Source organism: Gobio gobio (genome assembly GCF_949357685.1).
Source record: "Gobio gobio genome assembly, chromosome: 14".
Taxonomy (NCBI): Eukaryota; Metazoa; Chordata; class Actinopteri; order Cypriniformes; family Gobionidae; genus Gobio; species Gobio gobio.
In genome coordinates, this window is record NC_137107.1 from 25,910,151 (window position 1) to 25,935,404 (window position 25,254).

The window sequence follows — 25,254 nt, forward strand, 5'->3', positions numbered from 1 at the left end:
GTGTCAGTAATATTAATCACATTTTTTAAAGGACATGAAAAAAAAACACTTAACTGTTTACTGAATAATAATTTTGGAAAAATGAAAGCAATATTTACATATTTGAGAAAGGCTACATGACATTGTTTTAAATAATATTCTTATAATATTTGAAATAGTATTGTAGGTATTTTTATTTTTAACTAATCTATTTTGCCTTGGTATTGAAAGTGGCACTGAGATTCTGAGAAACTGCTTTTGAAATGAATTCCAGCACTGTTGGTAAATTATGAAAAGCTTATGACAGACATCAACAGCTTTACCTCATAGAAATTGCACAAAGTGCATAAAACATTTTTCAGCTTTTGGACACTGTCAGCACGGTCAATCCCACAATACCCCACAATAAAGGCAGCTGCTCACCTCCTACAGAGACTAAGAAAGGCCTGCTCATCTCACATCTAGTGGACACGCACAGCAAGCGATGTGAGGAGAGCAGGATGAGAGTTGTTGATGATGAGTACAGCATGGACACTCACAATGGTGCTCTGAAATTGGAGGTCTTGAAAATAGCCAGAGACTGACAAAGGCGGTTGAAATGGCTCCTTCCAAGACTGAGCTCAGACAGCAATTAGGAGAAAAGTCTTCCCCATTCTGACTGTTGCACTGACTCACCTGCTCCAGTTCCCTTCAATTATAATCTTTCTTCAGGCACCTGTTCTCTGCAGACAGGTGTGATTGATCAGCACTTCCCAGCAGTGCAGAAACGTGAGAACCATCAAATATCATTGATTAACAAGCTACAAACTGTTTTCTAGCTGGCATTGTCGTAGCCTCCTGAAATGTTAGCCTGTTATCGGCACACAGACCTTATTCACAGCAGTGCCATCTTTTAATGGGAATTAAAGCGAGGCTGTGAGGGATAGAAATACATCTCTTCAGTGGGTTGCACTGTTGTTTAACGTGTTTTTGAATTGTTCTGCTGAAGAAACCCTGCAAAAATACACTATATTGCCAAAAGTATTGGGACACCCCTTCAAATAATTGAATTCAGGTGTGCCAATCACTTTCATGGCCACAGATGTATAAAATCGAGCACCTAGGCATGCAGACGCTTCTACAAACATTTGTGAAAGAATGGGTTGCTCTAAGGAGCTCAGTGAATTCAAGCGCGGTACCGTGATAGGTTTCCACTTGTGCAATAAGTCCATTTGTGAAATTTCCTCACTACTAAATATTCTACGGTCAACTGTTAGTGGTATTATAACAAAGTGGAAGCAATTGGGAACAACAGCAACTCCGCCACAAAGTGGTGGGCCACGTAAAAATGCATGCTGAGGCGCACAGTGAGCAGAAGTCGGCAACTGCAGTCAACAGCTAAAGACCTCCAAACTTCGTGTGGCCTTCAGATTAGCTCAAGAACAGTGCTTAGAGAGCTTCATGGAATGGGTTTCCATGGCCGAGCAGCTGCATCCAAGCCTTACATCACCAAGTGCAATGCAAAGCGTTGGATGTAGTGGTGTGAAGCACGCCGCCACTGGACTCTCGAGCAGTGGAGACGTGTTCTCTGGAGTGACGAATCACGCTTCTCTGTCTTAATATCCGATGGACGAGTCTGGGTTTGGCGGTTGCCAGGAGAACGGTACTTGTCTGACTGCATTGTGCCAAGTGTAAAGTTTGGTGGAGGGGGGATTATGGTGTGTGTGTGTGTGTGTGTGTGTGTGTGTGTGTGTGTGTGTGTGTGTGTTTTGTTCTCCAGGGGTTGGGCTTGGCCCCTTAGTTCCAGTGTAAGGAACTCTTAATGCTTCAGCATAGCAAGACATTTTGGACAATTTCATTCTTCCAACTTTGTGGGAACAGTTTGGGGATGGCCCCTTCCTGTTCCAACCTGACTGCGCACCAGTGCACAAAGCAAAGTCCATAAAGATATGGGTGAGCGAGTTTGGTGTGGAGGAACTTGACTGGCCTGCACAGAGTCCTGACCTCAACCTGATAGAACACCTTTGGGAGGAATTAGAGCGGAGACTGTGAGCCAGGCCTTCTCGTCCAACATCAGTGCCTGACCTCACAAATGTGCTTCTAGAAGAATGGTCAAACATTCCCATAAACACATTTCTAAACCGTGTGAAGAGATTTCAGTAGACAAAAAAAACTCCAGACAACATGAGCTGTGTAAAATTATAAGTGATCTAGAAGCTTTATACAGCTTTTCATGGCGGATACCATTGAAAACACGAAGTCTCAAAGCCTTGATTTCATACCTGCCATGGCGACACTCTGAATAAGGTCTATTGGCATCTGATCTTCTCTCATTCCAAGCACCAAATATATTAGTGGTATTTGGCTAGTAAGTAACATTTTTCACAGTAATATCAGTATAAATAGAATATTAAGAATTTGGGTAACACTTTACAATAACGTTTAATTAGTTAACATGAACTAACAATGAACAATACTTCTACAGCATTTATTAATCTTAGTCAATGTTAATTTCAACATTTACTAATGCATAACTATGCATAATGTTAACAAATACAGCTTTTCATTTTAATAAATACAGAGTGAACTAACATGAACAAACAATACTATTTTTATTAACTAACGTTAACAAAGTTTAATACATACTGTAACAGTAACACAATGTTAGTTCATGGTAAATACATTAACCAATGTTAACTAATGAGACCGTATTGTAAAGTGTTACCAGAATTTGCATGAGTAAACATGATGAGTTATTTTCTTTACCACAGAGGAAAAGAGGATATTTCAAAAGAGGATGTCTGCTACTCGTGGCACAGATTGCAGGGGACCTCTACTACTAAAATTAGTACCATTATACTTGATTCTAGAAGAAAAAACAAGCCTTGGTCCATATTTGCTAATTATTCAGTTGCCACTGTCTGACCAACGTAAAGCAAAAACCACTGTTCATTATCTTTTTACATACCCTTTATCTGAAACATATTGACATGACAATAGACCACCATGAAAAAATAGCAGGACATAGACTAATAAACTAACACCAGACTAAAAAGCAGAATATGCAAATTATATATATAGTTAAAGTTAAAAGATGAAAAAGTTTTCAGAATTCGTCAGGAATCCCCTGCTGAAGTTTACAAATTTTATATATATATATATATATATATATATAAAGTTAACAACACTTAGTAGTTGTTTAAAAAAAAGATTTGATGCCACTAAATTTGTAAACTTCAGCAGGGGATTCCTGACGAATTCTGATAACTTTTTTTAAATCTTTTATTAACCCCAAAAAACCCTTTATTTCCTCACACAGCCAATCAAATAAGAGCTTACCAGATCCAGAAAGTACTTTCCAGTTTCATGTGCAATATGAATCAGAATCAGACAGTGAATCATATCGACAAAGGTTGAGACAGGCATAACTATGTGGTAGTAGTTTAACTTTAGCTTAATTTAAGTAACAGGAGAGTGAGTAACTTGTAGCTAGACACCAGAACGGCTTCCTTGACACGGTCTCCTTGCCAACCATTTTGCTGTTCCTCTTCTTGCTCTCACTTACCAGGAATGTGCTTGGCCCAGCCGATGATGACAACTAGTTCCCGGTCGGCCAGATCACAGAGAGTGGTGAGCGTCCGCTGGGCCGTGTCAGGCTGCAGGGGGTCTGGCATAGCAAACAGCTTTTCTGGCTCCGCCACCAGCAGATGAGACACAATGATGCTGGATGAACCTGAGAGAAACAAACTAAACATTACTCAGCTGAATAATCAAGTTAAGCCAAAGTTTATTTATCAACTGTACAAAAATACAACATGCAGCAGTAATTGTGAACAATGAAATTGTGTTTTCATAAATTGTATTAATTTAATGTTTAATATAATAAAATAAAAATGTAAACTAAATTAAATAATTATACAATTCTAAATTAAATAAACAAACAAATAATATTTTATTACCTTTCTCTCCCTCTTTTCTTAAAGGTATCGGTGCACTCTGGTACGTGGCATTCTCCACCTCTGGGCGTCTCTTGTACTTCTGCCGTCCTCCTCTGACTCGGTCCAGGCGGACTCCTACACCAAACGCACACACCAAACACAGAATAAGGATTACGGCATTGGCACTGCCTGTGGACCACACCGTATACTGAGGTATCGTAAGAGAGAAGACTAGTTGTGCTGGCCAGGTGCCACCTCACCTTCTTTAAGCATGCCTACTTTGAGGCACTTGGTGAAGCGACATGCCTGACAGGCCTTCCTGCGGCGCTTGGTGATCTCACATTCATTAGAAGCAGGACAACTGTACTCAATATTGCCTGTTGGATGGAGGTGAAGACGAAGAGTTCAAAGCGGTTTCCTACAGAATTATGTTGTTGTAGCAAGAAGCCGTCAGCTCTTCATAAAAAATTATTATATATTTATAAACAATAAAAATCAATGATGCAATTTTTTTAACAATTTAAAATAGTTTAATTCATTTAAATACTACCAAAAAATAATTAATATCGTTAACTATTTGTCATATGAACAACCAGTCAGAAATGATACTAAGGGCCAGATTTACTAAACATGGCAAATTAGTGTGAGAGCGCAAAAAAACGCAGATGGGAGACATATAATTTCCATAATGACCAATGCAAATTAGTGTCTGGTTTAAGACATGCTTTTTGCCAGGTAAATAATGGCACAAATCCCAGTAAATTGAGCGCAAACCTTAGTAAAACCAGCATGCGTGATTCATTTAAATACTCTCCTCCCATACCTTTTGTGTCTGACACAACCCTGACAGTAGTTTAACACCAATAGAGGGTGTGCACTAGCACAAGCTGTTAGTAAATCTAAGTTTAATTAAAGCTGCAAGCAGCATTTATCGGGGTTCAAGCAGTTTAAGGCCTTTAAGTACATATGCATTAAAAGATATTAAAGGATTAGTTCACTTTTAAATAAACTTTTGCTGATAATTTACTCACCCCCACGTCATCCAAGATGTTCATGTCTTTCTTTCTGCAGTCAAAAAGTAGTGAAGGTTTTTGATGAAAACATTCCAGGATTTTTCTCCATATAATGGACTTCAATGGGCTCCAAATGGTTCAAGGTCCAAATGACAGTTTCAGTACAGCTTCAAAGGGCTTTAAACGATACCAAACGATGAATAAGTGTCTTATCTAGCGTAACGATCAGTTTCTGTGTGAAACCGATCAGTATTTATGCTATTATTTTACCTCTTATCAGACGAACGTGATCATCTCTGAGCTCCGCCATAACTTCCGCTAAGTGAGGTCAAAATAAGAGCGTGGTCCTAGATGTATACGTAGATGCCTCATTAGCGCCTGCACGGATCAGTACAATGAGGCATCTACGATCGATATATCTATGACCACGCTCGTATTTTGACCTCACTTAGCAGAAAATATGGCGAAGCTCAGAGATTATCACATTCGTCTGATAAGAGGTAAAATAATAGCATAAATACTGATCGGTTTCTTGCAGAAACTGATCGTTTCGCTAGATAAGACCCTTATTCATCGCCTGGTATCGTTTAAACCCCTTTGAAGCTGTACTGAAACTGTCATTTGGACCTTGAACCGTTTGGAGCCCATTGAAGTCCATTATATGGAGAAATATCCTGGAATGTTTTCATCAAAAACCTTAATTTCTTTTCGACTGCAGAAAGAAAGACATGGACATCTTGGATGACATGGGGGTGAGTAAATTATCAGCAAAAGTTTATTTAAAAGTGAACTAATCCTTTAAGCTTTATTTTGCAAGCATGTTACCAAATTCAATATACACCTTATTGATTATGCCTACTTTGTACAGGCAAGCAAATGAACAATTAATTGTTTCTCGTTAAGTGTTTTTCCATCAAAAACCATTATAAAGAAAACGTGTTGTGTGCATACCGGTATTCTTGGTTCATCTACTCGCCTGTATATATTACGTATCATCAAAAAGGTGTAAACTCAATGTGATCTTTTAATATCACTGTTTTCGTACATTAAGGCACTTTAAGGGTGGGTTTCACTAATAAGGATTCTTTAGCCTGGCGTCGACTCACCCTCCGCCTATGCTGCTCGATCAGCCCTTTAATTCTAACAGTCTTTCTACGCATTTATCTGTGTTTAAAATGAAGTAGTGCAACACAACTTTATTTAAAATAAAACCCAGATCAAAAAATTCTTGATTAGCAATTGAATCCTTATTGGTGCAACCCACCCTAAGTGTTTTTCACGTTAAGCGTTTTAAAACCGTCCCGCTGTTTTTAGTGATTGAAATACTGCAGCAGGTGCTGTATACGGATCACAAGTGCCCAAAACTTGCATCTTGTTGACATATTTTTAAAGAATTGACAGGCTTGTGCTGCAGTTCTATGGCGGTTTTGCCCTTCAGGACTCCCAACTATGAATTGACTAGGTAGAGGAAATAAGACTTCTTGGAGTTACATTAGGCAGTAGGCTGAAGTGGTCAAAATGAGAAAATATAGATAGATCGATAGATAGATATATATAAGAGGTTTGTCAGTTATTAAGAGATGTGCAAACTTTTTACCACAACACTGTATTTGTCAAATTGTGCAAACACTGGTTCTTATTTAGATCATTGCCTAGTGGTGTGGTAGAGTGCATCAAGTAAAAACTTGGGAGAAATTACAATTAGTCCAGAACAGAGCCGCACAACTCAATTTAAATATAATAAGATATATATTAAGATATAAAAATAATTAATATATAATACGAATGCACAAAACTAGGTTGTCACTGGAGAAGGATTGTCTGTCTGCTTTGTTTTATAAAAAATAGTCTAGAGTTCCTAATGTCAATTTTAAGACCAGGCATGCATTAAAGGGATGTTTTTTACTTTCGGTTTTGAAATCACTGCTAAACAACTGACTAATGTAAAGAGGAATGAAAATATGTAATGATTTACCACCTGATAACATTTTTTTAAACAAGTAAAATGAGTTTTAAATTTACTCGCTGATCGTCTCCGTCAGACATGACTGAAAGTAAAGACTTGCTGTTCAGCAACTGGATTCAGCGAATCAATTAAATGAAGGATTGATTAAAGTGATTCAAAATGTTAACCTGTCTTTTTGAGCAATTCATTAATTAAAAGGAATCGGCTCAAGAGCCGGATAAGATCATTTGTTTTCAAAGTGGATTATACTTAAGCTATGTGTTTATTTCTGTGTACATCCAATGATAAAAATAGAATCACAATAGAAAGACATGCTGTCTTGGTATTATCTCAAGGAAAGCAATTTTTTTTTCTCTCTCATCACATTCAATTCTGGATAAACATGACTTATTTTGCCGAGAGGCTGACACAGCGGTGGCTCTCAGGGGGGCAGGAAACACTGATTCAGACAACTAGCGGGCTTGGCTTACTTACAAGTTATCTGTAAAGACAAGTGAATCTGTTACACAGTATGACATGCTCACCCTGTATGGTTCTTTTGAAGAAAGCCTTACAGGCTTCACATGAAGCCACTCCGTAGTGGTAGCCAGACGCCACATCTCCACACACCAAGCACAGCCTTTTGGGAAGCGTGCTTAGTGCATACTTGCAGCGGCCTCCTCCGCTGCCGGTAGAGCCCTCCTCGGCTCCGTCCGCACCCTCCTCCTTAAAATGGCAACGTAGAGCAGGTGTGTAAAGGGGCGGGGAGTAGCGGCCAGCGCCTTCTCCTCTGGAACCCCCTCCTGCACTCTGAGAGGAGTCTGAGGATGCTCCTCCTGGGCTGGTCCTCCCACCGACGCCTCCTCCTCCCTCAGGACTGCTGGGTTCAGCCTTTATGTACATGTCGGAGCGTCGCTCTCTGGAAGACATGATACCTGTAGAGAAAAATGTGAGATGATGAGGAAAAGAGGCACCTTTGTTTTAACTTCATCGTCATCTAGATGAGGTTAAGGCTGAATGCTTCCACATCTGATTTGGGTCACTTTCATATGTGCTTTAAAATCCGATACATATTTGATATCCAACCATCTCAGTCTGACATACATTAAAATGAATGCATGGGAATTACTACGTCTGAATCCTGAAGGTTAATCAGCAGATTCAAAATGAAGTCAAGCATGTAATGTCACAGAACAACCAGGGTCAAAAAGTAACGGGCGCTTGGGTGAAAAATGCCACTGACTTGAATAAAAATGCCTCCAGACTCAAGATATAGGGATATATAAAATATGATCTAGTTAAGCAATATCACACAAGAAGAATGCTTTCTTTTCCCTAATATCAGAACGCGTGCAAATGTGATACTGATTTCATAAAACAGTTCCAAGCTAATATTAAGTGAGTGGCATTTCAGACTTAGAATATTATCAGTTTTTGCTCGATTGTGCGGTTGTAATGTAGGCTATCACTTCTTTTTCCATCATTTTATACTTCTATATTAAAAATTGTATATTTAAAACATGAATGTTGTAACAGTATTTATGTAACTGTAACAGCCCTATAGTGTCTTATTCTAATTTATTGATTGCACTTAAGAATTTGACAAAGCGTGACAAAGCGTGACATTTGATAAGGTTAGCATAAAAAAATGCCTTATAAAAAGCAGAAAAAGCCACTGGAAATCGGTTTTAGTGTGCAAATATCACCTTAATGGAAAAGTTACTGTTATTGAGAACAACCACCACCCCTCAATAGGAGAAATAACACCCCATGATTAACCTACTGCTAACAACTAAACTAACTAACTAAAGAGTAAAGACTGTGCTGTTGTCAGCCTAGCTCTAGGGCATCTTGGTAGGTCATTAATGCAAACACAATCACATTGTCTTAAGTCAATGTAAACAGACAGGAGTCAGGACAAAAAAAAATCCAATGTCTGTCTAAATATTGAATATGTGCAGTAGGCTTTACAGTGTAAATGCAGCATAAGTCTCCTTTAAAACAATTTTTTTTTTAAAGAAGCAATAAATGGCAAACATATGAAGGGTCTGCGGTTTATTTTTCAGTAATCCTTGCCCTTCTTTTCATTTGGTTAACATGCAGGTGCATGCTGAGCAAGCACACAGCATTCAAGCGCAGCTTCAAACAAGCACCTATATGTCCTCACTCGCAAGCAGTGTTATGTTGGGAAGTCTCTGAACTCTATTTTCAGCTTCCTACTCACCTGTGCTCACACAGCAACCCTATGCATGCAATACATTTTACATGGTTAACCTTTAGATTTCATTCTGCTCGCAAAATAGCATATGTATGTATTATCAGAGCATTTTAACGAGCATGAATACATAGGTTCAGTATTAGTAAATCAAAGTATTGCTATGCAAAGCCATTCAAACACAAGATCTACAGGTAACTTGTATAGCCTTTCACATTGATGAAAATGCATTACAAGGCTTCTCCTAGTGAGCAAAACACACATATGCACATGACAGAATTCTGCACAAATCTGTCCATAATCCCAGTGCCATGGCCTCCGTCCACACCAGATTAGGGTCATTAATCCAGGAGAGGGAACCAATCGCCTAATTATACATCCACAAAAGATGCCCTACAGACTCTTAACTGCTCCACGGTAGCCAGTTTATAACCCTCAGGGACAAACTGACCTATGATGCCAGATCTTGCCATTCTATGCATTTAGCGAAAAAGAAAAAGGGTCTATCATTAGCACATAAAAAAAATTATCCAAGATGCAGAACGACTGCCAAGTAGGGAACACAACCAGCTCCTCGTGATTACGGGAGCAATACTGGGTTTATGGACTTTCTGATTAAACTGCTAGTCATACATTTTCTGAAATATATAGGTTAATGCACATATACAGTTTCATATCATCATGATTATAAACTCTCCACTCGGATAATGGTCATAAACTACATTTCCACCATCATTTGTCCTCAGCGGATATCACACACAAAGACACTATTCCCCTTTCACCTGGTTGTGTGTGTTGTGTTGCAACTTGGTGAGTGTGCAGAATGTAACTGTGCCCCAATGCCTCCAAGTCCACTGTACTTTCTGCCAAACATGTTCATTCCGCCTCTGCACACATTAACCTATACTCACATACCAACAGAATGTTAATTCATATGATAAATATGGGAGACGTGTGAAGAAAATCAACAGTAATGGCGCTTAAAAGTCACTTGGTCTCAATCTTTAAGTTTGCCCTGTTCAAAGAGTATTTCGCAATGCTTTGAGCACTCCACTGAACCCGATCACGTGGCTACAGTGAGGACATGCCACGCGCCGCTGCGCCGGCTCACTGGAGGTAAATGATCCAATCGCTCATAGCGAGGACAAGCTGAGAGCTCTAAATCCCTCATCAAACTGAACGAACCGGATATGGAGAAACGTTCCTGTTCAAACACATGTAAATGACAGACTACAAAGGAAAAGGGGCAAACGGATCATGTGGTGCCAACCACCGTGACCACGACCACGCACGCGCGTTTCTCCCGCAGAAGCTCACCGATGTGCGATTTCCGATTCGACTCATTACATAGAAATGGTGGAAAAGGTGAGAAATTTGATGTGGTGATGAGAAGTCCAACACATTTCCGTGAGTCGGTTCTTTCGAACAGTTCATTTCAAAGAACCGCTTCAAGACCATTTAGCGCTCTTTTGCGTCATCACGTTATTACGTAAATCACGTGGTCCCTGTCATCACGGCGTGGCATATTTTCATGCTTAACAACACTCCAATAAAGCCATGTGTAGGCACATATTACTGTTTAATACGTGTTATTAATTAGGCGTAATTCATATGCCTCAGTTCAGTTTGTTGCAGCCATGATTTAACTAATGAAAACAAAGTCATCTGGAACATACGTTACATATTTCTTTCATTTACTTTAAAATACAATTAATGTATACCTCTTGGCTGAGTCTATGCACGTTTTAATGCTATTCATTAAAGCCCAATCGCTTGTTGATATAACGGTTTTACCAACAAGCCGTAATTATATTTTCAGTACATTTAAAATCAACTTACTTTTCGAACCATCAGTCAAATCTGAACTCCAACCTTTCTAATCACTCCTCGGTTCTCAGAATCGGAAATGACGGTTCACGGTTAAATGGATCGGAGTCGTTTACTCAAGAACCGCTCGGACCGAGTCAGCACGGTTCACTAAAAAGATGGCTCCAAAACAATTCACAGCCAATTTTGAATGTAAAATCAGCGATATTCAGTGTGCTATTTTTGCTACTTTATCAACCGAATCAAACGTTTCCTGTAGGTCTGGTCTGTAAAGCTTACAAAGTCTAAATACATCCATATTTATCCTCGTTTGAATTATTTCCCTCTTTGTAATGTATATGAATGTTTAAAAGTCTGGTGCTGTGTTGCTTCACACTCATAAGAATCAGCCATAGCTTAGCTTTCGCTAACTTACCTAACGTTACTCATTCAAGATATGTCCCACCTCCTCCAAACGTCTCTACCGGAGAACATGTACCCAAAAATAGCTATTCATTGACTCACACAAAGAAATCCGTCTGTGTTCCTTTAAACAAGCCCGAATAAGCGTAGTTTAGTTAGCAATGAGCATCTTTGAACTTCACTTTCCCCCTGACAAACGTGTCATGAGTCATTTGGCAGCCCTCAGGAGGGAGGAGAGTTGCTCATAGCAGCCAAACACACTCAGGCGCATTTTTACAAAATATTTCATTTCAGATAATCACGCAATAATGATTGATAAAAAAAAATCTTTAGCATTGCTGACAAGTTATTCCATAATAAAGCTAGTAGGCCTAGCCTAAAAGTGATGAGGAAAGAATGAGGCACTGAGGCAAGTCGTTTGTTTTCCTTCAGCTCAAGGCAGTTATGTTAATACGTTTGATGTAATGAGAGACAGAAAAGGGCAAAGAGAAAATCAGCTACTCAAAATAGGTCTGAACTCAAACAAACATCTAGGATTGTACAGTGATATATGATCTCTGCATTTTAAACATCTTACTGCTACGGTATCCCCAACTGTATACCCATTTATTTGCTTAAACATAAACTTTATATTTTAAAATTACATACATGCTTTAGGACATATATGCACATTCAAATAATCAGAGTATAAATAAAAATAAAAGGGGAAAAAACTATTTAGAGAACAATTATCTTACCTTTTGCTCAAAAGCCAAAGGTCGTTAGTCTTTTTGTGTATGCTGATAATCTTCTCTCTATATTTTGGAGTCAGAAGACTGCAGGTCAGTTCAAACTGGGTATCAGGAACCCTGTCAAGAAAAGAGAAAATTAGTGATACATCAACACATTTATTAGACTTCCATTATTGCTTCAGCAGAGGCACATATTGCTAAATAAAACTGAAACCACCATTAGCCTGAACCACATCTTTTCGAAACTAAAACTAAATGAAACCTCCCATAAAAGCATTGCAGATATCTAACAAAAATTGCAGATTTAATCAGAGTCAACATTAGCTGTAAATGTGGTCTCTGCAGCATTAGGTCTTGCATAGTGATTTATCTCGTCTTTGTTTCTTGCTTTAAAAAATGAGAGTCAGTCCTGGTCAATGTCACACAAACCTCTTGTAGGGCTGTATAAGAGCCTGATTTATACCCCATAATAATCTGTGTGTCTATTACACCGTATCCATGTTTTACCCCTCACCACCTACACCATTAGGCACAAAACGCTGACTGAGGGAGAAACCATTTCTTTGTCTTTCTCCCATGCAACCACTCTCTGGTCTTGCTCACCGTCATTCACTCAATCTTGGCATGCATTCGGACACTTGGATACTCTCATATGATTTCTGCACACAACATTCCCCATCCCCCCTCCGCTCTCTGACACATTCCAAAGGTCAAAGTCACTGGAGGGGTTTGAAGGACAGGCACAGTAACTCCAAAAGGACTCTGTGTGTGTGACGGCAAATACATGTGAAGGACAAAGTGCTTCACTGCTGAGAGACAATTTAGCAAGTTTAAAGTATAAAAGAGATATGGGTAATTGCAGGGTTATAATAATTAATTAAAACTAAAAGCATAAAAAATTAAATAAATGTTAACTGAAATAAGTTTAAGATTATAAATATTTTAGGATATTCTCAGATACTAAATGTGCATTGATAACACTATCACAGGGATTTTGGTCCAGTTATATCTGAGATTTTTTTTCTTGAGAGGAGAATGCAAATAAACCGAGTGGGTAAAGCGGTCTTTCTTTCAGATAGACTTTTTCATCACTTTCTTTCTTTTTTTTACATTAGAGACAACAGACACAATGTGTGCCCCACAAATATAAAATACATTTTATCTTTCAGTGACTTAATTAATTATGTTTTATTAAATTAACTAAATGTCTTTGTCACATATCGTAAAAGTACAAAAGTGAAGTTGTTCTGTTAGACCTCAATGCACATTAGTTAAAGATTTCTACTTGTGTTTTTTTTTACTTGAGGTTACTGATTTATTTTTTTAGGATCAGCTCTACTTTTCAGAGTTAGACCTATTCTTAAACTAGTCACAGTGGTCAGTATTAGGGCTGCATGATATTGGAAAAAACTGATATTTGATTTCTCTGCAATATATATTGCGATATGAAAACAGTTCCAAATACAAGCATAGATACATACAATAAAACAAAGATACAAATGAAATAAACAGTGCTTTAGCCTATGTTTTTTCAGGCAATTCTAACAGTATTCAGGTACAGAAATTGAATAATCAACACTGCATAGTCTCCACTCTATAAATTAAATATAATTAAGCTTTGTTAAAGCTACAAAGATATCGCAATATCAATGCCAAAGTGATATATCATGCAGCAGTCAGTATAGATGTCAGGTGGTGCTGTGTGTAAAATTAAAGCATAGTAGCAGTCGTCAACTGATTTCTAATCTAAAGTTTACTGTGTAAATCTAATTCTCAGCATATAAATCACAGATACCGTGTGTTAGCCTTTGAACTTCGACAACAGTATGCATACATGCAACTGTAGAGCAAAGACTGTCAGAGCAGACCTCAAAAGGTGACCTTGTTCAGCCTTGACAAATGAAAGGTTGATTGCTAAACTGGATTACAACTTCTTAAGAACAGAGATTCCCAATCACGTTCAAGAGGGACCTATAGTGGTCAACCGGAATTTCAAGTTTCGATAAATATTCGATCTCTACACAACCAATTAGATAAAGGCTTTTTACAGTAGACTTAAATGTAACTGTAAAAAAGTTAGGACTCTCCGATTGGTTCATTTTTTCCAGTCATTGACTAAAGCAACATTGTTGCAATCAGCAATATTTGTTTGTTGCGCTGATTATATGGCAGTCGTCTTGGACTTAAGCCCAAAGTTCATTTTTTCAAGTGCGCTATTGTATGCACACAGTGCGCATGTCACAAATTTGGTCATCAGCATAGTACGTGCGAACTGTACACATACAGCCTGACTTTTCTAACCTTTCAAAGAGAAATAGCGCAGACACTGGACAACAATGAAACATACTAGTGCGCACTAGTAATGCACACTATCAAATGGAGTACTTTTGAAAGGCAATGTGTGCATCTCAGTCAGTTCCCTAGCTCCCGAGCTCTTGAATCAGTATATCATGTTCACAAATTCGGGCACTGGTAAGGAAAGTAAAGGACGCTGGCTCACTACACATTGGGACACCGATGACTATTTCCGGTGGCGTGACAACATCCTCATTGTACAACATCATTACTGGTATTTATGAACAACAGCAGAGCTGATATCTTTCTGACATTACACTCTAAAAAATGCTGGGTTAAAAATAACCCAAGTTGGGTTGAAAATGGACTAACCCAGCGACCCAATTGCTGGGTTAAAACAACCCAATTGCTGGGTTAGTCCATTTTCAACCCAACTTGGGTTATTGTTAACCCAGCATTTTTTAGGGTGTACTTGTAATGTTATTTAAAGTACATTATGATAAATATTTAGCTTGTTCCTTATACATGCAACATTTCAGCCTTAAAGTATTAATGTTAGCTAGATTGTGTTCATTTACCTGTCTAATGATGTATGTTTATGCTGAAATATAATATCTATTTGTAAAAACGCGTAGTGCGTTTCGTTATGTGTAGTGAGTTAGCTCACGTGATATAAGTTTCGCACTTCAGAATTTCCGTTCGATGCACCCTGGGTTTTGCGGTGCATTGTGGGACTTTTTAGGCAGCGACCGTTTCAGTATTCTGCGATTGAGACAGCCCTTAAAATGGCCGACTCCCTGATCAGTGCCCTGACTTCTGAACTAGGGAGCTAATTGAGACGCACACAATGTTCTATTGTGCCGTAAAAAAAACAAGTATACTTACAACTTTATACTGACACCTAGAGGCAGGATGCAGAATCACACAGATTTTAGTTACTATAAAAGAGCTATTTGCAATCAACCCTTATTAATTTATTCCAAAAATGTTTAATAACAAGAATGTTACTGATTCGGCTGGTCACATCACCTGATCTCAACATGTCTGCCCCCATGAAGGTAACTGGCTCCATGTAAAATAAATCAGCTTTTATTGACAAGTCTGGAGTCTTCAAGTCGCAATCAAATGGAAGTTGTGATAGTCTTTTCTTCCTTTTGTGACGTATATATGAACTAAACTTCACGAACAAAAACAAATTGGAGGACAGGACTTGATTTTGTCCATCGGGAATTGATTGGATCGTTTGATCTTTGTGATTTGCTATGATCTCATGCCAGTGGCAGGTTTGCCCCTCCCTCAAGCCAGTTAACACGTCATCAGAGAAGAGATGCCAGTGAAGTTAGGGTACATGAATTAAAAAAATTAAATAAAGATATGCATGGATACATCATTTAATAAATACTGCAATATTCCATAAAATAGGAATTGTCCATTTTGATTTCATGGTGACTTTCATCTCTTGTCAGATTTTAATCGAAAGCATTTGAAACTGAATAAAACTTTCTTTAACTTTTTAATGTGGGAAACGATTAAGTATAGCCTACGTGAATGGTACAGTACGCACAGCTTTTGATTACATTTGACAACATACTGCCACCAAGTCTGCTTCAAAGAGTGCACACAGACTTTTAAAAGCCAAATAAAATTACTACGTTATTGTACCAATTGCATTACGTCGGTGACGACGTGAAATGCGTCGAATACACGAATGCAAAGCAGATCTGTCGCGCTTGAGGTAGTTTGTTTCCCGACTGAAAGGCTGTACCGGTAATGCGACATGCCTCGAGTACTAGAGTCCGAGGTAAAATCTCACGCGCTGACACAATGTATGAGCCAGGGGACAACTCGATCAAGGTCAGCGTGCTGCAAAGTGTTACTGCGGACTTCTCCCCCCTTTTATCGCAGTAAGAAGCGCATAATGCTCATTATATGCAACGATTAAGCTATACAGTGTGCGAATTCACATGTTAGGCACTAAATAATATCTGCCAAGACATGTTCTCGTGCTGTTAGTAGTCGTACAAGCAAACTATTAGAAGACACTGACCTATTTACAGTGTAAAGTTTTTACTGCTGAGCGTAATATGGAAATTTTGGTAGCGACAGCAGACAGTTGCCATTGATGGTCTGCATGACGACAGAATCCTGATTATCAGACAGGTTCACAGCACGCGCACTGACATTAAACGTCCACACTCGCACAAAATAAAGGTGCATATTGCGTTGCTGGGTGCCGGTTGGATGAACACTTACCAGTATTTCAGAGAACATTGCTGGTGCCTCGAAAACAACCAAAGAAACCCTTGAGCAAAACAGTCAATCCGATATGTAGCCTATATCACATAGGCTGTGTCTTGTCCTATTGGCGGATTTAAGGAGCGGATACTCTGCCTATTTGCTAAAGTGGGCTACCTTACTTAGCAATTCTGGTGATGTATTACAATAAGGTATATGTGACATAAAATCAATGCAGCTACTCGATAATTTGAATGAATGGCGGCGCGAGTGCAGTCAGTTGAGAAAGCGCGTATGTTTAATCCATGTTTGATTCGCTCTTCCCTGGACTAGTTCCCCATATTGCTGTTTCGGTTGTCACTGGAAGCCTGAATCCTGTCTTCCGCTAATACAGCTGAGATCCCGGTTACGTATATCCTCGTTGTTTCTCCTCCCTCTCTGCTCTTGCGTCTGCTGTTTCTCCGTTACGTCCGCTCCCGCTTCCAATCACGCGTCCTCGCGCCTTCGTCACAAGCGGCGGCAGCAGCAGCGCTTTAAACATAAAGAGGAATTGACCTACTGTACGTGTGACTCACGAGTTTACACACTTTTGATCTAATATCCGAAGCATTTATTCAGATTTCTTACATCATGCCGGGCTATTTAGGTAACTGATTAAGGGGTAAATGAAGCTTGCATGGTGTAAAAACGGCGGAGGCCATTAATAACTGCATGATTCGTGACTACTAATAATTCAGCCTTTCCACAGGGTTCATCAAAGCAAATAAAACACTGCGTTTTGTCCCAAACTATAAAGCCCTGTTTCTAATCAAGCCTAATGCTCATGCATTTAACTGTTACGCAGTAGTTATTTTAATTATTTATGATGGGAACTTAAAACATTTGACACCTTTTTCAAAGATAATTGTGATTTATGTCAACAGAATGACGACCTTTATAAACCCAACACGGTTGAATATTCATTCACGTACACGCGCACTGTAAACTTTAAGGGAAAATCGTAATAGTTCATCTCATGTTAAAATGCACGAATTCTACAATAAACCATGTGGATAATTCCTGAAGTTACTATATATGGATAAACTTACAGGCTATATTTATGGGACAATATGCTACATATAGGCTAGGCCTAGGCTACAGTAGCCTAGGTCTACGGTAAAATCAGTAGGCACATTATGATTTACAAATAAATATGCTACACAGGCTGCTGTTACATTGATTGTTTCAATGAGTGTTTTTGTGAGTCAGTGCTCGTTTCCATGTCATCATGTAGCCTTTTGTTTTACTATAAGTGCAGATGTTATATTAGGTTATATCAGTTGATGATAGAAGCTAAAATATAGGCTTGATTGTGACGTCCCGATAGGCCTACGTTCCGTTCTAGAAAAAAACCCGAGTACGTAGTAATGCGACAGAATGCGTTTGCCCCATTAGCCTAAGCATAAAAGGCAGAGCTGCAAATCAAACATCGCTGTAGATGGCATGGAAAATGTCAGTCCGCTCGGTCTTGTGACACTGACCCAACTCACTGCTCTAGGCCTCCCATAGTCAGCTGGTTCCTACAACAGTTTTGGGCTTTGAGCCAGCGGCGCAGAGTTCACAGTGACTGCGGAGAGAGGAAGGAGAGAAAGAAGGAGAGACTACAATCCGCGTAACCTGATCACAGCACACAGAGCTGAGAGAAAGAGAGAGAGAGAGCGTGCGCCTCAAAGACGTGAAATGCTGTAACGGAAAAGAGTCCCGTGTTAAGGGAATTATTAGGCTACAGTGGTCTATTTTAGGAATGCACCTCCTCAGACAGCATGACTGAAACATGTCCGTTTTGTAAAATTAACTGAGACGTTAATGGACTATTAAGAACACTAACAATAACACAATGAGTGTGTGGTTTATTTGTAGGCTACGGAAGCAACCGCGCGCTGCATTAAAAGCGATTAAAAAAGGAAACAGGAAGCGCTAGTGTTCCCGTTGTCATTGAGAACGTACACGCGACCTTGAATTCAAGGTCATTCCCCGACGCAGCAAACGCTGCATTTCAGCCGAGCTGCGCGCTGGCGCATTCTGCTTCTGTCTGAAGCTCTTCACATGGAGCTCCTTTCACGGCACGTTTCCTCACATGCCCTCGTTTGAACGGCCCTTTCACAGTTTGGTAGATGCTTTTACAACTTTTACGGAGTACACGAGATCTTTACCGACAGAGGCTTTTGTGTAAATTTGGTTTATGGCTCTGCCACAAAAGGTCACACCTCGGTGCTCTGGAATGCTGACAGAGGTCATGACCTCAGAAACAGGTGGGAGCCACTATCCAAATATAATAGCCTCAAAAAGACAACAGCTGGGAGGTGAAGGCTATGCAGTAAAGGGGACACTGCATCATTCTCATGTTAAACGTCCATTCCTTTTTAACAAACTCACAATGAAACACACAATCATCTGGAAAAAAATATTTCAGCCAAAACTGTAGTGTATTCACTCCCACACTTCTATAGAAACGGTTATTTTAAACTTGAGAGGAACTTTTGGTGAGGTGTTTCATAAATTACCCTTAGTAGCTTTTGTCTGTGGTGAAAGGGGTGTATGAGGTTTGGCTATTCCTATAGGCCTAACTGGATGAAAGCAAACTAGTATGATCTGCTTTTGATTGCTGACCCATTTCTATTCAAACGCAATACAAAACATGTTTATATTTATTTATTTAGTATAGATAAGAGTGGTTTATAATTAACGAAACCCTCAAAAGAAGAGAATGCTGTAATTGCATCATTATGGAAGCAGCCAGACGCACCGCAGCCCCATCTAGCGGTGATGTGATTATTCAGCAGATAAGTGGATTGTGCCAGTCTGCCGACTAGTGACGTCTATGCACAGAGTGTCCTCGCGCACAAGGTCATATGTTTCCCTGCACGAAAGTTGAGACATCCGAGCATGTGGCCCAGTTTAAGCTCCTGTAGTGTAGCAACAATGCGATAGCAGTGTGCAGTGATGCATGCCAAGATAATCAGCGAGAAATAGAAATGCAATAAGGAGTGGTATTTAATGACAATATGACAAAAGCATTTATCTCATATTGGTCAGTAGTAGGTACTCAAGGTGCTCAAATAATTTTGTAATGCTCACTGTGCAATGTAATGGTGTATGGTGATTGAATTACTTAGGATGGCAGATAATAATATGATTTATGTTTGTGTTTATTTTTTTTATTTTTAGCAGCCCTTTTTTTGTTCTGCAGTTGACCAACATAAACATTATAGCAAAGCTACTAAATTTCTCATGAAAGCAGTTTCTGTAAGCTATTCTCCCTCTACCAGAACACCATAATCACCACATGCACAGAAATTAAAGTCACCATGAAACCGTGAGATCAAACCATTTTTAATGGTACATTGCCTATTTATTATAAATTATTTATCTGTGCATATCATTGTTTTATTCATGTGCCCTCGTAATATTTAATCAAAAATAACTTCCCTTCCTTCTTGCACAGACTTCTCTTCTCTGATGACGTGTTTACTGGAGGGCAGGACAACCTGTCACTCACATGAGATCGACCAATAGCAAACCACAATGATCCAATCAATTCCCAATGGACACAATCAAGTCCGTCCTACATTCTTTCTTGTTCGAGAAGTTGTTTCACACTGATATATTTCACAATAAAGATAACTATCGCAACTTCAGTTTCATGCCGACTTTAAATGATACACTTATCTGTCTATTTCTGAGGGTTCAGGAGTGGGATTGATGGTTTCCTATACAGTTCAGTGGTTTTGTCTACGAAATAAAACAAATAAATTAATTGCAATTAAAAACAGATGCGATTACAGTGAATGGGGAAGTTTTCAAGCAAGTCATTTGGATCATGTCTGAACAGACTTAACAGAGTTAACTGAAAAGTTTGAAGTCGTATTTCAGCACTTCACAGGGTTTTAAGGTAAGCTTTCAGCACAGGATTATGGCAACCTCACCCACTGAGTCGGATTACATTTGTTTCCTTCACAGTTGCTCAAGATGTTTCAGCTGTTATTCATAATGCAAGTTTTGTTTGTTTGTTTTTGAATAACACAGCAATTGCATGGATAACACTATATTTTGATGGTCCGAACTATAAGATTCTGTGGGCTATAAGTAACTTTGCAACTACATGTCAACTAACTCTCATTAGAATATAAGTAGACTGCCTGCTTAATATCTACGAACACTTTATTTTTATGGTCCCCCAAAAGACATTCTACTGACTATAAGTAACTTTGCAAGTACATGTCAACTTATTCTAACCCCAACCCTACCAGTACTCTACTAACATTCTAACAAGAGTTAGTAGACATGTAGGTGCAGCTTCTAGCCAACAGAATGTGTTAAAGGGACCATCAAAATAAAGTGAAACCATTGTATGTTTCTACCATATATGATGTTTGATCCGTTTCATGCACAAAAGCGGTGTGTTCATTTCAGAGGCCATATTAAGGTTTGCGATTATACATATGCAAAATAAGCCTATTTGTTTTCCAGCTGATCTTAGAAAACATGATGAAAATGCATTATAAAACAATTTATCAACACGATTGCTCAAAATAGTCGTTTATGCAGCAACACAAACACATAGAGTGAATGTATTGTCTAAGATTAGTATTCTTTTCAGTAAATTTGAATTATATACAGTGAGGAAAATAAGTATTTGAACACCCTGCTATTTTGCAAGTTCTCCCACTTAGAAATCATGGAGGGGTCTGAAATTGTCATCGTAGGTGCATGTCCACTGTGAGAGACATAATCAACAACAAAAAAAATCCAGAAATCACAATGTATTATTTTTTAACTATTTATTTGTATGATACAGCTGCAAATAAGTATTTGAACACCTGAGAAAATCAATGTTAATATTTGGTACAGTAGCCTTTGTTTGCAATTACAGAGGTCAAACGTTTCCTGTAGTTTTTCACCAGGTTTGCACACACTGCAGGAGGGACTTTGGCCCACTCCTCCACACAGATCTTCTCTAGATCAGTCAGGTTTCTGGCCTGTCGCGGAGAAACACAGAGTTTGAGCTCCCTCCAAAGATTCTCTATTGGGTTTAGGTCTGGAGACTGGCTAGGCCACGCCAGAACCTTGATATGCTTCTTACAGAGCCACTCCTTCCTGGCTGTGTGCTTCGGGTCATTGTCATGTTGGAAGACCCAGCCTCGACCCATCTTCAATGCTCTAACTGAGAGAAGGAGGTTGTTCCCCAAAATCTCGCAATACATGGCCCCGGTCATCCTCTCCTTAATACAGTGCAGTCGCCCTGTCCCATGTGCAGAAAAACACCCCCAAAGCATGATGCTACCACCCCCATGCTTCACAGTAGGGATGGTGTTCTTGGGATGGTACTCATCATTCTTCTTCCTCCAAACACGTTTAGTGGAATTATGACCAAAAAGTTCTATTAGGATAATCTAATTTAGGATAATAAATGGAGTGGAGGTGGACATTTTAAAGGCAAACTAACAGGTCTTTGAGGGTCAGAATTCTAGCTGATTGACAGGTGTTCAAATACTTATTTGCAGCTGTATCATACTAATAAATAGTAAAAAAATCATACATTGTGATTTCTGGATTTTTTTTAGATTATGTCTCTCACAGTGGACATGCACCTACGATGACAATTTCAGACCCCTCCATGATTTCTAAGTGGGAGAACTTGCAAAATAGCAGGGTGTTCAAATACTTATTTTCCTCACTGTATATATATATATATATATATATATATATATATATATATATATATATATATATATATATATATATATATATATATATATATATATATATATATATATATATATATATATATATATATATATATATATATATATATTCCAGTATATGGGGTTCGAAGCATTCTGTGTAGATTTATTAGCATTTATATGATAAAGCGATTGTCTTTCCTATGTAAATAAAGCGCATAATATTAATCAATAACTCTGATGAGCATTAAATGACTCCTGATAAACTTTTTATATTATTTGTACTACTGTTCAAAAGTCACCAAGGCTGCATTTATTAGTCAAAAGTACAGTAAAAATACTGTATTAGCAAAATACTATAAAATCAAATATAATGAAATGTGATGGCAAAGCGGAATTTTCAGCATCATTACTTCGGTCAGTATCACATGATCCTTCAGAAATCATTCTAATATACTTTTGCTGCTTTGAATAAGTGTACATAAAATTAACATTTAGCTCTTATTTAGACGGTTGAAATTGAATACAGCAATATGACCATCTGAAAGACTAACTTTGTTGTCATCAAAAATGCACGATTGCCAAGGCCTAAAGTTGCTGTTTTAGTCTAAATCTGAAACAAACAAATATAATCTTATTTGTAATGGGTGGGGCTGATGTAACTTCATGCTAGAAGCTATTCAGATCTTTTCAAGTGATCTGTGTTGATTTTAACCTTATCCCAAATGCTGGACACTCCCAGATGTTTTCTATATAAGAAAAGTTGCTGCTCTGCTCCCTCACAGTTCCCCCTCTCAGTTAGAAATCCTTTTTGAGACACTTTGAGGGAAATGGATTGTGTATTGCTTTTCTCCATCTCAGCTGTGCTGCTAAATCTCTCTCAAGCTTTTCCTGCTATGGTACGAGCTGCAGCTTTCAGCGTTGGGCACCTTCACTTCAAAATTTACACACGCACTTACTTTGTATCTGCTCTTTCCACAGATGCTGCCCACTGATCAAGGTGAGTTTCTATTCAACCCTCTTGCGTTCTTGTGGCCCACAGCATTGCACATTTTGTATCTGAAACACTCAGATAAGAGAGATTTATGCGGCTCTCTGTTAATGAGCCGATGATCTGAATCAGTTGTGTTAATTAAGGGCAAATACAACACATGCAATACTTTGGAACCCAAGTACCAAGGACCACTGATTTAGACCAATAAAATACAAACCTATTTAAAAGTATGGTTTAATTTAGTCATTCTTTGTTCAGATATCCAATCTGAGAAGCCCAACGATATGGATATTTCTTCAATAATTCTGGAGGCAAACAAAGGTGATAGTTATTTACTACTTTATTCTGACGATATACTAAAAAACAAATGTGATGTCTGCACACTGATAAAACTGCTCCAATTTATTGCAACGTTTAAATTTGTAGTTATTTTTTTTGTCCTGCACCTGAGCCCTGTTTGGGTTTGAGGATGTGCCCACCTTCTTTGTATTTTTGAATATACACTATATTGCCAAAAGTTTTGGGACGTCTGCCTTTACGTGCACATGAACTTTAATGACATCTCATTCTTAATCCGGGTTTAATATGGAGTTGGCCCCCCCTTTGCAGCTATACAGCTTCAACTCTTATGGGAAGGCTTTCCACAAGGTTTAGGAGTGTGTTTATGGAAATGTTTGACCATTCTTCTAGAAGCGCATTTGTGAGGTCAGGCACTGATGTTGGACGAGAAGGCCTGGCTCACAGTCTCCACTCTAGTTCATCCCAAAGGTGTTCTATCGGGTTGAAGTCAGGACTCCTTTATGGACCTTGCTTTGTGCGCTAGTCATGTTGGAACAGGAAGGGTCCATCCCCAAACTGTTCCCACAAAGTTGGGAGCATGAAATTGTCCAAAATGTCTTGGTATGCTGAAGCATTACGAGTTCCTTTCACTGGAACTAAGGGGCCAAGCCCAACCCCTGAAAAACAACCCCACACCATAATCCCCCCTCCACCAAACTTTACAAACTTTGGCACAATGCAGTCAGGCAAGTACCGTTCTCCTGGCAACCGCCAAACCCAGACTCGACCATTGGATTGTCAGACAGAGAAGCGTGATTTGTCACTCCAGAGAACACGTCTCCACTGCTCTAGAGTCCAGTGGTGGCGTGCTTTACACCACTGCATCCAACGCTTTGCATTGCGCTTGGATGCAGCTGCTCGGCCATGGAAGAGCATTCCACGAAGCTCTCTACGCACTGTTCTTGAGCTAATCTGAAGGCCATACGAAGTTTGGAGGTCTGTAGCTATTGACTCTGCAGAAAGTTGGCGACTTCTGCGCACGGTGTGCCTCAGCATGCGCTGACCCTGCTCTGTGATTTTACGTGGCCTACCACTTCATGGCTGAGTTGCCGTTGCTCCCAATTGCTTCCACTTTTTTATAATACCAATTTGATTGGTCCGAACAGCTCTAGCTTGAGCATAGTTGCTCCACAACGGATCAAGTCCAGACCGATCTTCCCGACCTCAAATGTTGCTAGGTTCGGCTGGCATTCAGGCTAAAAACTTTTGGCAATATAGTGTATATATCGGAACTGATTCAACACTGAACCTAATTCAGCTGAACAATGACACTATTTTCTTTTAGAGCTGCTGTACAGCCAAAATGATGTTTCCATTATTGAATCATTTTCATGTTATTACTGTAAAGCTGCTTTAAAACAATCTGAATTGTATAAAGCGCTATATAAATAAAGGTGACTTGACAATGTTTTGAAAAATGAAAAAATATTTTCATACTATATATATATATATATTATATATAATGGTTAATTTAAATTAACTTACTCATTTTGACTATGTTAATATGAATTGAAATGTTAACATATATTTTCATATGTAATTTGTACAGTTAAAATACATGTACATGTCTTTTTAAAATAAATCAACATCATTACATTATTTTCTCTAAGAGAGTTCCTTAATTAAATGTGTGAAATGA

The 25,254-nt window shown here is 38.8% G+C and overlaps 2 protein-coding genes across 2 annotated transcripts in view; one reads left to right on the forward strand and one right to left on the reverse strand.

Moving 5' to 3' along the window:
* Positions 1–16,946, reverse strand: part of esrra (estrogen-related receptor alpha) — a 22,767-nt gene extending 5,821 nt beyond the window's left edge. Inside the window, exons 1-6 of the mRNA XM_079834565.1 lie at positions 16,578–16,946; positions 12,036–12,146; positions 7,400–7,789; positions 4,157–4,273; positions 3,918–4,031; positions 3,524–3,691 (exon numbers count right to left, since the gene is read on the reverse strand). Coding sequence (XP_079690691.1) covers positions 3,524–3,691; positions 3,918–4,031; positions 4,157–4,273; positions 7,400–7,784 — 784 coding nt within the window. The 5' untranslated portion in view covers positions 7,785–7,789; positions 12,036–12,146; positions 16,578–16,946. The remainder of the gene's footprint in view (positions 1–3,523; positions 3,692–3,917; positions 4,032–4,156; positions 4,274–7,399; positions 7,790–12,035; positions 12,147–16,577) is intronic.
* LOC307137246 (hatching enzyme 1.2-like) overlaps positions 10,148–25,254 on the forward strand; it is a 16,856-nt gene continuing 1,749 nt past the window's right edge. The window contains exons 1-2 of the mRNA XM_079834788.1: positions 10,148–10,434; positions 23,520–23,597. Coding sequence (XP_079690914.1) covers positions 10,389–10,434; positions 23,520–23,597 — 124 coding nt within the window. The 5' untranslated portion in view covers positions 10,148–10,388. The remainder of the gene's footprint in view (positions 10,435–23,519; positions 23,598–25,254) is intronic.